Source organism: Saccostrea cucullata, unplaced genomic scaffold, assembly GCF_032062105.1.
Source record: "Saccostrea cucullata isolate Sc308-1 unplaced genomic scaffold, CSIRO_AGI_Scuc_v1 ctg2992, whole genome shotgun sequence".
Classification (NCBI taxonomy): Eukaryota; Metazoa; Mollusca; class Bivalvia; order Ostreida; family Ostreidae; genus Saccostrea; species Saccostrea cuccullata.
Window position 1 is genome coordinate 28090 of NW_026935055.1, and position 16919 is coordinate 45008.

Here is a 16919-nt window from a genome sequence, read left to right on the forward strand (position 1 = left end):
TTTAAGAAGTTACAGTAGATAGATAAATGTAACTTAACAACATGAATGAGAAACGTCACTCAACGAACAGAGATACATGTAGTTTATAAAGCTTTTAAAGTAGAGCAAGTTTTCACCGGCCTTAGTTTTGTGCATCAAAACTCGCAAAAATAATTTAATATTTCAGCAATCTAATTATTGTTTGATTAAGGTCTGTAGCAAGGGCTTTTAATGTGTGTGTGTCTGTGTGTTGGGGGGGGGGGGGGGCTCCGACAAAATACAAAACAAACTGCGTTGTACAGAGGTGTGCTACACGTGAACCATCAGATCTCCATTTTATCCATGATAAATTTCTTCCGTATAAATCCAGAACAGGTGTCAAGTCCCAGCCAATATGTGTTACACGTGTCAAAATTACCCGATTTTTTAAACATATTAAAACTGACAAAACTAAAGATCGCTAATCGGAGATAAAATATCACATTTGTACTTTGAGACTACGATCAGTTATAAGTAGCAGATAATTTTAGAATAAGTGAATAAACCTTACATGAATATTCCCTGCACCTAGAAATTTTCTTAATTGAATTTCAGTTAGAAAAAACACGCATATAGTCCACGTATTGCAGTCCTTTTTTTAAGGACAGCAACTTGTCTAGAGTATTGTTCATTTCTGTTGTTCAATCTGAAAGCTTCACCTGCAATCTTTTCGTTCATTTGCACCCTCTGTTTTAATTCTCTGATTTCTTTATTACTCTCCGCTAATTTTTCGGCTAGTACTTCTGCCCTTGATTCAAGTTTTTCAATATCTCCCGCTACCTTATCTATTTTCTTTTGAAACTCAACTTTTAATGCCTGGCACTGTTCTTCTACTTCTGCTTTTACACTCTCATCTCTTTCTTTATTATTTTGTTCTATAATATTTTTCACAATTGTGGTAACAAGCGTCTCTAACTTATAAGCTTTGACGGTTTTTTTAAATTTCAGTTTTTAATTCCACGAGATCTTTTGAAATCTGGGTTTGCTGTTTACTTACGTCTGTCAAAGTGCTTTCCTTTTGATTTTCATTGTTTGATTTTCATTTTTCTCTCCTTTTTTATTCCCTCGAGTAGATACACTAGGGGTCGACATTCTTACTGTGTAAAGTGACTGTGAACAGTTTTCACAACAGGCACTGGTGCGGGTTTTTTAAATGTACGCTTTACCTATATAATCTTCAATACCAAATCCTAATCGCATTCACATTCACTCACAATTCACAATATATTTTGCATGGATATATCACTGAGAATGGTATGACATAATTTCTACGTCCAGGAACGGTTTAGAATTAGTATTAATTAAGAGTCCGGCATGTTTTCGACCACTCGCTAAACAGCACGTCTTGCCTGGCCGAGTGCCATTTTTAAAGCTGAACACTACTCGTAAATAGGCATAGTCCGCCATATTTCCTGTTCTTCAACATTCTCCATACAACTTGTGTATAAGGAGCAGATCGCTAGTCAGTTCAATGTATTTCACTGTAGAGATTCGACGAGTGCAGACGTACATCTTACAAATCGTGCTACTCAATCTCGATGAAATTATCAAATTTTACGTATTTTTTCCAAAACAGGACAAAAGTATCATGGAAAATACAGATCAATACATTATTCACAAACAGAAAATGCAGATAAAAATAAGAAATAAACGCAAAAAATCTAAAACCACGATAGGAGTACTACATGTTGGCCACGAGTTTCGAGTGTGCAAAACTGTGCAATCGGGTGTAACGAAAGCGAACGGTTTATATACCCGTCTGACAGTGCCTATTTATGAGAAGTGTTCAGCTTTAAAGTCCGTAAATTGATTTCCTCCCACAGGTTCAAAACTGCCCGTGATAGGTATTACCAGTGATATTGCTTAGGTCTCTGTTATAGCTTACAGTCTAAGCACCATTCCTCAGAAAAGGGTCGTTTATGCATCAGATGTAATGAAAAGAACTATGGGAGAAGCTAAGAAGTCCATTTGAGGAAGAAATCAACAATAGCCTGTAGAAATAAAAAAAGAACAACTATTAAAAAGCGAGTATATATAAATATACACAGGCATGTAGTATCGTTTGTGGCAGCCAGAAAAATTATTTTACAATTAGAAAAAAATGTTCTTTAAGTGACCCAACTACCAAATACTCCCTATCTATTTTATGATTGGAATGATAATATGATTGGAATGATAATTTTAGGTATCAAGTATATTTCAGATCAATGTCTACACATTCACCTAACACATATTTAAAAGATGAAGATCTATTGAAAGAGTTTTAAAGAAATGATTCTTAAAGATATATTTTGGTCAACATCACAAAATTTATATCACTGGTCCAAACTGGCATATGTTCTACTTCCTATTTGTATCCATTATGTGTCCAGTCGCAAGGAGCCTGTAAGTATAGTATACAAAAAGCAAAAATAAATGTTTAAATGTTGATAATTAATTTATGAAAAAAAGTGTCCAAGTTTTCAATAAAGATTTTCAAAGTGTCAAATATTTCGATAAAGTTTTCCAAAGTATAAAAGTTTTCGACAAAGTTTTCAAAGTGTCAAAGTTTTCGCAAAAGTTTTTCAAATTATCAAAGTTTTCGCAAAAGTTTTTCAAAGTTATCAATATAGCAAATCAAAGTGTCAAAGCTACAACTATAGAAAACTATAGTTAATTACATTATTTTTTTTGTTAGGGTATCCTAGGTCCTTGGAAAATGTCAAACAAAAAGTATTCACAATGACCTGTTTAATTTTTTTATGTCTGTATTCTAATATTTCAGGTCCTGCATGACTTAGAATTATCAATATTTGTCAATTAATGCATCTTAGAAATCAAGAAATTTTACCCCAAAAGTAGGTCTCTGTGCCTAAGTCCTAACTGGCTAAAGCTCATTAAATTTTGTCAGTTGATGCATCTTTGGTCATCAGAATGTGTTAAATAAAAAGGTCATGATGACCTTCTTTTAGAATTTTGTTTGAATAAATAAATTGATAAGTTTTAAAATAACTGTACTTTGTCATTTGATGCATTTTGGGTTTTCAGAGTATGTTTACCAAAAAGTGGGTCACAGTGACTTACCTTTGATATCTTATGGCTATATTTTAATATTTCAGATAATAATGGGCTTAGAATCATTACACAATTGTTTATCATGGGCTCTTAGAGTGTTTAAACCAAAATGAAGGTCATAATGACCTGCTTTTGCACTTTCAAGGCTTTATTTATATGTACATGATACTTACAGGCTTCAAATAGAAGTGTTAGAGTGTACAATTTATCAGAAGAACATTCTGATTACACACACAAAAGCTCTGAAGCTGATCCTAAAAAGATCTTCCAGTTCCTGATTAACAAGTATTAGGGATTGGTGTTTGATTTTAATACCCCCTCTTGAAAAGTGGGAGGGTATACTGTAATCGGTATGTCCGTCCGTCTGTCTGTCTTTTACGCTTTGGGGTACGCATCTCTTCTCCGCAACGTCTCTTGTACCACTGAGTGAAATTTTATGAAACTTTTACAGAATCTTTATTACATATTGCCATTGTATTCCTTTTATTTTACTTTTTGATCAAACACATATCATGGTTTCCCGGCCACAGCAAAGCATGGACTTTGCCATTATAACCATATGGGAGGCAGGAGGTATCATTAAGTGAACTCATTGCTCACAGTACCTCTAGGTTGGTACCAATATCACCTGGTATTAGCAGACCTTTTAATATGACTCAGGATTTATACAAAAAATTTCACATTAAAAGATGAAGTCTCTTACTATGGCTCCCAACAATTAGCTGTTGAGAGGACATTTTATTAAGTAACATTATTTATCTCATACGTGTGTGTGATACAGGCCACTGGATAAACTTATGCTTTATCAACGAGTAGATGCTTTATCAATAGCACTTCCGGTTTTGACACGATCCCTCGCTTCAAGATTTTATTTTATTGAAATTTTTATTTGTGAAAATTATTGCCCTAATAAAATGAATAATAAGGAGCGATAATTTCATTGAAAGCCAAAAAAAGAGGACTTGTTTATGTCAAAACGGTGTCTAATTCTATCAAGGAACCTGTATTGACTACTTGAAGACAGATGGTACCCCCCCCCCTTTAAATTCGTTTTTGGAGAAAGGAAAGCCTAGCAGTTAAATTGTTGTTATAAGATTCCTTTAATATCTTCAATAATGCTTTCTTATATAACACTACGAATGCCTACCTAGTAATGTAGATGTAACATACCAGGGATCAACAATGAATCTACAAGTAGACCCTAGCCCTGCTTAAGGTCAAGATCTAGTAAATAACTCAGGGTTAGGGTTAGGGTTAGGGTTATTTTCATGTCATTCAATTTGAAATACTGTAGACGTACTTTTTTCCACGGGGTCATAATTCCGCGCAATCTCCATTTCTGTTTAATCCGCGTGTAGAAAATTACGCGGATTTCCTAGACTGTCACTATATGCCTTACATTTATATTAAGAACGCGTGGACAAATTTCCGCGGAAAATTTGTGACCGCGTACATAGCGTAAATTTATACCACGCGGAAAAAAGTACATCTACAGTAATACGAAAAGTAAACCGGATACCTGTATCAAATTTGATATTTATTTAAAGAAGAGGCCATGAACATACTAATTACCGTTTTCTGAGAGACTGTAGGCAATCTGCATACATTTCCTTTGACGAACACGAAAAAAACTCCCATGTTCATGACTGGTTTTCTTAATTTTTCATTGAAAATGACAGTTTAAAATATAATTTTTCATCTTGTTTACTTACAAATTATGCCCCGAAACACCTTATTTGACCAAGCTAAAGTTGTAAAACATCAATAAAGGAATTTATTTCTCAAGTTTCATAAATCTGTAGGCACCTTTCATTTACTAGATCTTGACCTAAACACGTTTTGTACTGCCACATGCCATCGTCCAGAGAGTTCATTTTCACGATCCCATGGTCCTTACAACATTCAACAAGATGTCCGTTTGATGTAAAGCTCCAGCAATTGTCACATAATGTTTTCAAAGATGCAGATAGAAAAAATGCTAAATTTTGAACGCGATCTACTTTCTTTTGAGGCATGTAAACATCAACGGTGCTACGTCATCAAGTTATACGTCATCAGTTTGAATAAGCAATCATTCATGTAGTTTCGCAGGGGAAGTCTCAAAGTCGTATGAGATAAATAGAACATCTATAATTGTGTGATTTGATATTGGCTTTATCCACTCTTTGAAATGGTGTATATTTATTTGCTCCGCAAGCCTCGCGAATATAAACACCATTTCAACTCGTTGGATAAAGCCAATATCAAATCATACAATATAGATATCCTCTATTCATTTTCATTTCCATTCATATGTTTTTTTGAAACATTACTTTGAACATGGAATAAATAACACTTCAGAATCTGACACACAAGTTATATATTTCATTATTTGTTTGTTTTTTTTTAAAATACATTTATGGAGTTTTCTCCGATTCATTAGATTACATTATTAGATAACCGGAGCCGAAGGTTTTCTGATCATATTTTGCCCGTCGTCCGTCCAGTTGTCCGTCCGTTTGAAAACTTTTCATATTTTTTAAATTCTTCTCAAGAACCATTGAGCCAATTTTGACCAAACTTTGTATAAAGCATCCTTAGGTGAAGAGATTAATAAAATGAAGTTTCTTAACAAGTGGTGATAATCAAGAAAAGACAAAAATAGGGTAGAGTCATTAAAAAAATCTCTCCAAGAACCACTGGGCCTAAAAAAACTGAAACTTATGTGGAAGCAGGTAGGGATAGTGTAGATTCTAAATTGTTCAAATCATGACCCCAGGGGTAGAACGGGGCCACAATAGGGAGACAAGGTTTTACATAGAAATATAAATGAAAAATCTTTAAAAAACTTCTTCTCAAGAACCACTAGGCCAGTAAAGCTGAAACTTATGTCGAAGCATCCTGGGGAGTGTAAATTTAAATTGTTCAAATCTTGACCCCTGGGGTAGGACATGGCTACAATAGGGAATCAAAGTTTTGCATAAAAATATATATATATATATATATATAATCTTTTAAAGTCTTCTTCTCAAGAACCGCTGGGCCAGAAAAGCTGAAACTTATGTAGAGGCATCCATAGTGTAAATTTTAAATTGTCCAAGTTATGAGCCTTGGGGTAGGATGGGGTCACAATACATATAACAAGGGGGGAATCTGCATGGTAAACAACAGCATGGTCAAAGCTCCTTAGGTGAGCGAGGTGGCCAATGGGCCTCAGATTTTTAGTTATTTTTACCTTAAACATATACATGTTCTTTGTCTGAATTCTGATTGACTTTCTGATGCAAACTACCACTAAAATGTCTACAGATTTTTTGACAATGACAGTAACCCACTCCTGCACTACTTTGATGTTAAATGGTCAATGTTTTTTCTGACACCCCCTAGTATTGTTCACATGACTTATTAGCTTGATTTCTCAATCTGTTTGCTATCTCCAAATCTCATATGAACACAAGCTAAAAAGATAAATAACTCAATATTGATAATACCAATCGAATCAACTATTTTATTCCCCACTTCAAAGAAGGGAGGGCATATTGCTTGCAGCTGTCTGTTGGTCGTCAGTTTGTCAATCTTTCTTTCTGTGCATCTATATCAACAACAGTGTATGTTCATTTTCATCGCAGAAGTTCATATACTGAAATGAGATTAATCATAAAAATATCTAGGTCAAGTTTCGTTCTGAGTATGATCGAGCAATATTTATACAGAGTCTTGCCCTTTTGACTTTCCACAAAATTCCAATTATTTGGTTGCATAAGCATAAACAGGTCTTATTTATTTAGAATTTAGAATATTATGATGCAATAAAATGTCTTTTATCTTATATAGAGAAACACCTTGAGATGAATCGGGTTATTATATAGATTCCACACAACTATATAATATGTCGTTATCCAAGTACAAATCAACACCAGAGACCACAAACACCGCGAGACTGGCGAGGCTCGTTCTGGGACCCTGTACGGATGTGTTACGTGATATTCTTAAAAAGAAAATTCCACCGTCTGATTTATCTAAAGAAGTGAAACAATGGACTGACGATCTAAAGAAAAACAGAAAACGAAACCCTCTAATTCCATCACAAAATGACATCATTTTCCCCACACCGACAAATCAGTATAGGGGAGACTACTCAGACCTGGATATATCTTTACTGTATACAATTTTAAGAAATGTCTGTAAAATACCTCCACATTCTAAGGGTTGGGGAGAGAATCCAGACCCTGCCGATAGAAGTGTTGCCGCCAATATCGAAAGGATTCGTCTTCTTCGGAACAAATACTATGGTCATTCTGCCGATATATCACTTTCCGATTCAGACTTTAACCAAGAATGGCGGAACATCTGGGATATCGTTGTAGAATTGGAAAGAGATCTTGGGACGTCTACTGTCTACCAGGAGTCTGTGAAGGAAGTCAAAACATGTTCCATGGATCCTGAACTTGAGCATAAATATATTGAAAAGCTTGGGGCTGTTGATGAATTACTTTCAGCTGTATCCAAATTGTCAGGTAATGTAAGATTCAGGTGCCCTGTACTTTAAACATACTAAATGCTTTCGTGCTCCCTCGTAAAATATGGCACATAAAGTAGAAATATATACATTTGTGGTATCTCTCCATTATATAAACATACAGAGAGAAAATATCTTCAATTCTGTATGAAGTTTTTCAGAGGTCAGAGGTCAATACGTGACCTAATCACACGGCGCAATAATATCTACGTGTACATAAATCATAAAATGACCTGCTCTACTTGCTTTTCATGTATAAAGATGAACAAAATAAGCAAGTAAAATGATAATTATTTTATTTAAAATGTAAACAAGTTTTTTTCATACAGTTTTTGGGCTATCGATTCAACCTGTGTACATAGAAAAAAACTAGGAGCCAAACGAGTACCGTGTGTTTACATTTTTCTTCACTTTTGTCACACAGTCTCTAATGTGCATCCTTATTTTTAGGGAAAACCTTTGGTTAAATTTTCATGATAAACCTTCATTTTGTCTTTAAATTTTACTCACGATAAATGTGTTAATCTGTTGAAAAATATTGCATATCATGCCATGAACAGCTGCCAAACACCTCGGCGTTTTCGTAGTTCAGTGTAAAGCTGTCGCCAGTGTCTCCGTGTTTATCAGTGTTTTATGATAAGTATGCCTTAGTTATTGAAACCGTAGAATGTTTTTGATCAAATTAAAAATAAACTGGCTCGGACAAGTGTCTCAATCCATCGGATCCATCTATTCCTTTCCGGTGACCGAAATTCCTCCAACTTTTTATTTTCAAACTTCGGACGTGTTTCTTGTGTCTTTTCAGCATCGATTATCATTTTTCACGAATAAAAAATATTCCCAGACAACAATCTGTTCACTATAACTGATCACAAGTAGCCTTTCACAAAATATTCCCTTCGAAATAGATTCCTTAGCCTAATGCAATTGAAGCGTAACCGCCATGCAAGCCGATTTACACCTTGCGTCATTTTTCAAAATGTACGACGGACGGTTAGTGCAATAATTTAAATTCGAAAATTTTAAAATTGTCTCTCTCAAATGTATATATAAGTAATAAATAACAATTTATAAACTTCAATATAATCTTTCAGGCTTTCTTAAACTTCTTCCAAACCTCGTGGCATTTTTGTTTACAATAATCGCTGTATCTCTACTCGATCTCACTTCAGCTTCCGACTCGGATTCTAATTCGACATCGTTACCTAATCCTAATTCGGCGTCCGAGTCCGATTTTAATTCAGTGTCAGCGTTAGGCCCCGGTTCGGCGTCTGTACATTCTTTTCCATTCCTGGGTTGTATTTCATTTCTCTCCAAATGTTCATCATCTTTAAAAGCATCCAAATTTGGTAGTTCTGTAGGAAAACTTTCTTCTTGAATTCTTCCATTGAACCAATAAATTTTCTTTTCGCCTTTGTATTCTTTTAAATTATCTCCGTGGACGACAACTCCCGGTAAGTCCTTTTTATGTTGGATTTTGTAGAGTACTTCAGTAATTTTTTTTGTTATTACCCAGGGGCCGTTCCAATTTCTACATATTTTCTGTTTTTTTTTTTCCTGGGGTTACTATTTTCTGGTTTCTCCACACTAATTGACCTACTTCGTAGCTCTTTTCTCTAACTTTCAAATCATATTGTTGTTTCTGCCTTTCTGAAGATTTCTGTAAGGATTTACGTGCAAATTCATGAGCCTGGCACAAGTTATCTTTCAAATTCCGCACAAAATCTGTCTCAAACGTCTTCTCTTCTACTACATTATTCGCCATAATGTCAAGTGGTAGTTTAATTTCTCTTCCAAATACCATTTTATGAGGTGATACGCTAGTACTTTCATGAGGCGTTGAATTATAGGCCAAGGTTATGTAATCCAAATGTAGATCCCAGTCCTTTTGATTACTCTTTATGTACTTTGACAGCATGTCTTGTATGGTCCTATTCATTCTCTCTATCATGCCATCTGAGCTTGACTTTAGGCCAAAGTGGGTACTCAGTGCCCACCTCTACTGGGCACTCAGTACCCACTTTTGAAAACGGTGGGTACTGAGTACCCACCACCTGTTTGCAGCGTTTAGGGGGGTCCCAGATCCCAACTCGGAGTGTGGAGCAATAGTACTCGACTAGGGGAACATTTTGGGATACTTTCGGAAACTCTGGCCCCACCCCTCCGGACTGTAGGGGGGGTCGGGACTGAAAATCCGGGAATTTTTAAAGTCGTCATATCGTAATGTGTGAGGTGTCGTTGGATAGGTATGGACGAGTACATTACAGATATATAATTTTTTTTTCGGTAGGACGTCCGGTTCGTCCGCAAGTCGGGTTGGAAAGTCCGGGAAATTCATACGCGGAGTCAAAAATACAAGTATTTTGGCTATAAAATTCTTATTTATTGAGTTAGTGCAAAGTTCTTTATACCATTTTCTTTGTGTCATTGAGACCAACAATTATATTTTAAAAAAATTATTGTATCTTTAAAAATAAAAATTTTATGAAGTTATTTCCAGTATTTTTGGACTTAGAAAATTTTGTCGCGAATGAAAAACATACTTATAAGGATGTAAAACTTTTATTTTTTAAGCTAGGTAAAAGTTTTCTATATCATTTTCTTCGTCTTTGAAAGACAAAGAATTAAATCTAATCAGATCTCTTGTAAGCTGGAAAATAAAAAAAATTCATTCAAAAAACCCTTTAAATTTAACACCGCGGGCACAGAGTACCCACTGAAAAAGTGGGTACTGAGTACCCACTTTGGTAAAAAATATATTATTTATTGACCTACAACAAAGTTCTTTATATCATTTTCTTTGTATCACTGAGACAAAAAAGAATATGTAATCAGATTATTTGTATCTTAAAAATTAAAAATTTTCTAAGCTAAATACTGTTATTTGGACTTAGAAATTTTTGTCGCGTTTGAAAAACATACTCATAAGGGTGTAAAATTTTTATTTTCTAAGCTAGGTAAAAGTTTTTTATATCATTTTCTTTGTCTCATTGAGACAAACAATTATATGTAATAAGATTTATTGTGTCTTTAAAAATAAAAATGTTATGCAGTTATTTCCAGTATTTTTGGACTTTGAAATTTTTGTCGCGTAGGAAAAACATACTCATAACGGTATTAAACTTTATTTTTTCTGCTAGGTAAATGTTTTTTATATCATTTTCTTTGTCTAAGTCCAAATTAAAAGGAGTTTAGGGGCTGAAATTTTTATTATATACTCTACAGAAAATCTGATTACATAAATCTAAGGGTGAAAAGACAAAAAAAATGATGTATAGAACATCAATATAGGATAACAAACAAAAAATTGACCCCTAAAACCTTTTTAATTTTAAGGAACTTCTTGTGACCTTAATTTCCACATTGAAATAATTCCTTTTTGGGGATGAAATTTTTATTTGTGGAGCTATCTTAATGTGCCTTATATCATTTTCTTTGTCTCAATGTGACGGGGAAGAATATGTAATCACTTTTATCATAAGACATCTTTTAAGATTTTTATGCCCCTAAAACTCTGAAATTGGACTTAGAATTTTTTTTCACACTCTAAAAAATGCTCATAGGGTCTAAACCTCCCTTTAAATAAAGATTTTATATTATCTTTTGTATAATCAATTTCTGCTTTTTAAGATGAACATCATATGTAAAGTATATCTATATAGTTGGAAAATTATAGAAATCAGCCCCAAAAAGCATTTTCAATAGCGCACTGAAAATTTTCTAAGTCCAAATTAAAGGAGTTTAGGGGCTGAAATTTTCATTATATACTCTACAGAAAATCTTATTACATATTCTTTCTCGTCTTGAAAAGACAAAAAAAATGATATATAGAACATCAATATAGGATAACAAACAAAAAAATTGACCCCTAAAACCTTTTTAATTTTAAGGAACTTCTTGTGACCTTAATTTCCACATTGAAATAATTCCTTTTTGGGGATGAAATTTTTATTTGTGGAGCTATCTTAATGTGCCTTATATCATTTTCTTTGTCTCAATGTGACGAAGAAGAATATGTAATCACTTTTATCATAAGACATCTTTTAAGATTTTTATGCCCCTAAAACTCTGAAATTGGACTTAGAATTTTTTTTCACACTCTAAAAAATGCTCATAGGGTCTAAACCTCCCTTTAAATAAAGATTTTATATTATCTTTTGTATAATCAATTTCTGCTTTTTAAGATGAACATCATATGTAAAGTATATCTATATAGTTGGAAAATTATAGAAATCAGCCCCAAAAAGCATTTTCAATAGCGCACTGAAAATTTTCTAAGTCCAAATTAAAGGAGTTTAGGGGCTGAAATTTTCATTATATACTCTACAGAAAATCTGATTACATATTCTTTCTCGTCTTGAAAAGACAAAAAAAATGATATATAGAACATCAATATAGGATAACAAACAAAAAAATTGACCCCTAAAACCTTTTTAATTTTAAGGAACTTCTTGTGACCTTAATTTCCACATTGAAATAATTCCTTTTTGGGGATGAAATTTTTATTTGTGGAGCTATCTTAATGTGCCTTGTATCATTTTCTTTGTCTCAATGTGACGGGGAAGAATATGTAATCACTTTTATCATAAGACATCTTTTAAGATTTTTATGCCCCTAAAAATCTGAAATTGGACTTAGAATTTTTTTTCACACTCTAAAAAATGCTCATAGGGTCTAAACCTCCCTTTAAATAAAGATTTTATATTATTTTTTGTATAATCAATTTCTGCTTTTTAAGATGAACATCATATGTAAAGTATATCTATATAGTTGGAAAATTATAGAAATCAGCCCCAAAAAGCATTTTCAATAGCGCACTGAAAATTTTCTAAGTCCAAATTAAAGGAGTTTAGGGGCTGAAATTTTCATTATATACTCTACAGAAAATCTGATTACATATTCTTTCTCGTCTTGAAAAGACAAAAAAAATGATATATAGAACATCAATATAGGATAACAAACAAAAAAATTGACCCCTAAAACCTTTTTAATTTTAAGGAACTTCTTGTGACCTTAATTTCCACATTGAAATAATTCCTTTTTGGGGATGAAATTTTTATTTGTGGAGCTATCTTAATGTGCCTTATATCATTTTCTTTGTCTCAATGTGACGAGGAAGAATATGTAATCACTTTTATCATAAGACATCTTTTAAGATTTTTATGCCCCTAAAACTCTGAAATTGGACTTAGAATTTTTTTTCACACTCTAAAAAAGGCTCATAGGGTCTAAACCTCCCTTTAAATAAAGATTTTATATTATCTTTTGTATAATCAATTTCTGCTTTTTAAGATGAACATCATATGTAAAGTATATCTATATAGTTGGAAAATTATAGAAATCAGCCCCAAAAAGCATTTTCAATAGCGCACTGAAAATTTTCTAAGTCCAAATTAAAGGAGTTTAGGGGCTGAAATTTTTATATTATACTCTACAGAAAATCTGATTACATATTCTTTCTCGTCTTGAAAAGACAAAAAAAATGATATATAGAACATCAATATAGGATAGCAAACAAAAAAATTGACCCCTAAAACCTTTTTAATTTTAAGGAACTTCTTGTGACCTTAATTTCCACATTGAAATAATTCCTTTTTGGGGATGAAATTTTTATTTGTGGAGCTATCTTAATGTGCCTTATATCATTTTCTTTGTCTCAATGAGACGAGGAAAAATATGTAATCACTTTTATAATAAGACATCTTTTAAGATTTTTATGCCCTTAAAACTTTTAAATTTGGACTTAGACTTTTTTTGCACAAAATTGAAAGAGTTTAGGGGATGAAATTTTTATTATCTATCCTACAAAAAACCTGATTACATATTCTTTCTCGTCTTGAAAAGACGAAAAAAAGGATATATACAACTTTTAGATAGGGTCAGAAATAAAAAAAATTGAACCGAGAAACCTTTTTTTCATTTTAGGGTTTTTATCTGAATTTTAATATTTTCATATTGAAATAATTCCTTTTTAGGGATGAAATTTTTATTTGTGGAGCTATCTTAATGTGCTTTATATCATTTTCTTTGTCTCAATGAGACGAGGAAAAATATGTAATCACTTTTATCATAAGACATCTTTTAAGATTTTTATGCCCTCAAAACTTTGAAATTTGGACCTAGAATTTTTTAACGCATTCCCAAAAAACTCCTTATTGAGGCTAAAGCACACTAAAAATTAAGATATGGTATTATTTTTGGTATCAGTGTGTTATGAAAACTTTTTATCTAAATTAATTGATTTTGTTTTTAAATTTTGCAATATAGATAATTTTAAATATATTTATGCTGAAGATTTGAGGCCCAAATACAATAAAAAGAGTACACAATAAAGTATTCGTAAATAAAAATGAAATGAATTAATGAAATTTTTATATACTAATATTCAAATATGATTCATAAATTCGTGTCAATCAAAATTTATACTTGTGTACCTGTTGTTTGATTGACAGTTCACAAAATTTTGATCTTCGAACAGGTAAATTTCATTGGTTAGTGACACCTGTACCATACAGGTAAATTACCTCGAAGATCAAAAGCTTGCGACCTGTCAATCATACGAGGCGAACAAAGGTGTGAAATTTGATTGACAGGTTCAGTAGAGCATGTTAACTGACGTCTAGCACAGGTAATTTACCTGTACTGTACAGGTGTTATCAACCAATAGAATTTACCTGTTCATAGATCAAAAGCTTGCGAGCTGTCAATCATACGAGGCAAATAAAGGTGTGAAATTTTATTGGCAGGTTCAGTAGAGCATGTTAACTGACGTCCAGCACAGGTAATTCACCTGTACAGTACAGGTGTTATCAACCAATAGAATTTACCTGTTCATAGATCAAAAGTTTGCGACCTGTCAATCATAGGAGGCGAACAAAGGTGTGAAATTTGATTGACAGGTTCAGTAGTGCATGTTAACTGACGTCCAGTACAGGTAATATACCTGTATGACAGGTGTCACTAACCAATGAAATTTACCTGTTCAAAGATCAAAAGCTTGCGACCTGTCAATCATACGAGGCGAACAAAGGTGTGCAATTTGATTGATGGTTAGTCCTGGATTTTTTTTTCTGGAATATGTTAAAATTCTTAGACTAAATATAATTTATAAATGATAAATGAAAAAAAATTGATTTGATTTGAAAAATGAATAAGTTGCTCTCGTAAATTTATAATTGAAAATATATATTTATGAATTAAATTTTAAAAAAGAAAGAAAACACGAATCGATCAAAATTTTATCATTAAATATTGTTCTTAATAAATAAATAAATAAAAAAAAAATAAATGAATGAATGAATGAATTAATTAATTAATACATAAATAAATAATCATAGAATAAAAGAAATCAATTGACTTTATAAATCGTGTATATAACTGCATTTTTTTTTTAACGAATTTACTTAATTAATTAAATAAAACATATTTTCTTGCCGTTGAAAGCTTCGGAAACCTGTCGTCTTTTATTATCATTTATTGCTCTTTCGCTTGTCAGTTCTTTTAAGGCCCTCTAATAAAAATACAAAATAGTCAATAATGCCTGAAGTTTAATGTTCTTTACGATAAAATTATTTTCACATCTCTACCATATGCTTTAAAGGACCTAGAAGCGAAAAACCGAACCCCTGTAACCCTCCGCCAGAGCGCGCTTTTCGAAATTCCTTAATTAATTAATATTAATTAATTAATTTCATTAGGGATTTTTAAAGAATCTAAGGTATATAATTGAAAAATGGGCATCTAGTACCCACCTTTTGAAAAATTTAACTTTCTCCAACATTTTTATAAAAAGTTTCAATTAAATTAAAAGATTTTGTTCTTAAATGAAAGAAAACATTAATTGAAACTAATAAAAGTTAAAATTACATAATTAAGTATACTTAAATGAAAATAATAATGAAAATATTAAATCCTGCTTGAAATTTAATGTTCTTTACGATAAAATTATTTAAACGTCTCCATCTTGTACCATAAAGGACCTAGAAGCAAAAAACCGAACCCCGTAACTTTGCGCTATGGCGCGCTTTTCCAAATTCCCTAATTAATTAATATTATTTAATTAATTTCATTAGGGAATTTCGGAGAATCTAAGGTATATAATTGAAAAATGGGCATCTAGTACCCACTTTTTGAAAAACTCTACATTCTCCAACATTTTTATAATAAAGTTTCATTTAAATTAAAAGATTTAGTTCTTAAAGGAAAGAATACATTAATTGAAAATAATTAAAGTTAAAATTACATAATTAAGTATACGTCAATAAAAATAATAATGAAAATATTCAATCCTGCATGAAATTTAATGTTCCTTACGATAAAATTAGTTGTACGTCTCTATATTGTACGGTAAAGGACCTAGAAGCGAAAAACCGAACCCCGTAACTTTGCGCTATGGCGCGCTTTTCGAAATTCCCTAATTAATTAATATTAATTAATTATTTCCATTTGGAATTTCTGGAGAATCTAAGGATATAATTTTAAAAATGGGCATCTAGTACCCACTTTTTGAAAAAACTCTACATTCTCCAACATTTTTATAATAAAGTTTCATTTAAATTAAAAGATTTAGTTCTTAAATGAAAGAATACATTAATTGAAACTAATTAAAGTTAAAATTACATAATTATGTATACGTAAATAAAAATAATAATAAAAATATTCAATCTTGCTTGAAATTTAATGTTCTTTATGATAAAATTATTTGTACGTGTCTATCTTATATTGAAAAGGACCTATAAGCGAAAAATCGACCCCCAGTGACCCACTGCTAAAGTGCGCTTGGCGACACCCCGAAAATAATTAAATAAAACCTAATTTTTCGACGAGCAGAGCTTCAGAAATCTTTATAATATAATTTCATATTGTAGAACAATTATTCAGCAACAGTTTGGAATAAAAATGTTTTGTATAACTGCATTTCTAAAAAACCAGCGGCCGAAATACCAACCCTACCCCCTGTCGTCTTTTATTATTATTTATTGCTCTTTCGATTCTCAGTTATTTTAAGGTGCTTTAATAAAGATAAAAAAGATTTAATCTTCCTTAAAATTTAATGCTTTTTACGATAAAATTATTTCCACATCTCTATCTCATTTCGTATAGGACCTAGAAGCAAAAAACCGAACCCGCCGTATCATCCCCTATAGCGCGATTTACGAAATTCCAAAAATAATTAAATAAAACCTAATTTCTCGACCAGGAGAGCTTTAGAAACCTTTAAAATATATTTTTATCTTGTAGAACAATTATTCAGCAACATTTTGAGATATAAATCGTGTGCATTGGGTCTTTTTTGAAAGGCCAGTGGCCGAAATACCAACCCTACCCCTTTCCCTATTTTATTATCATT

At 32.2% G+C, this 16919-nt stretch overlaps 1 protein-coding gene across 1 annotated transcript; it reads right to left on the reverse strand.

Annotated features, from left to right (window-relative positions):
• Positions 1 to 8647: 8647 nt before the first annotated feature.
• LOC134241774 (uncharacterized) lies at positions 8648 to 9521 on the reverse strand. The gene is made up of 2 exons (XM_062723795.1): positions 9171 to 9521; positions 8648 to 9031 (listed from the first exon to the last, which is right to left on the reverse strand). Exons 1-2 carry the CDS (start codon positions 9519 to 9521, stop codon positions 8648 to 8650), a joined length of 735 nt encoding a protein of 244 aa, XP_062579779.1.
• Positions 9522 to 16919: the final 7398 nt, after the last annotated feature.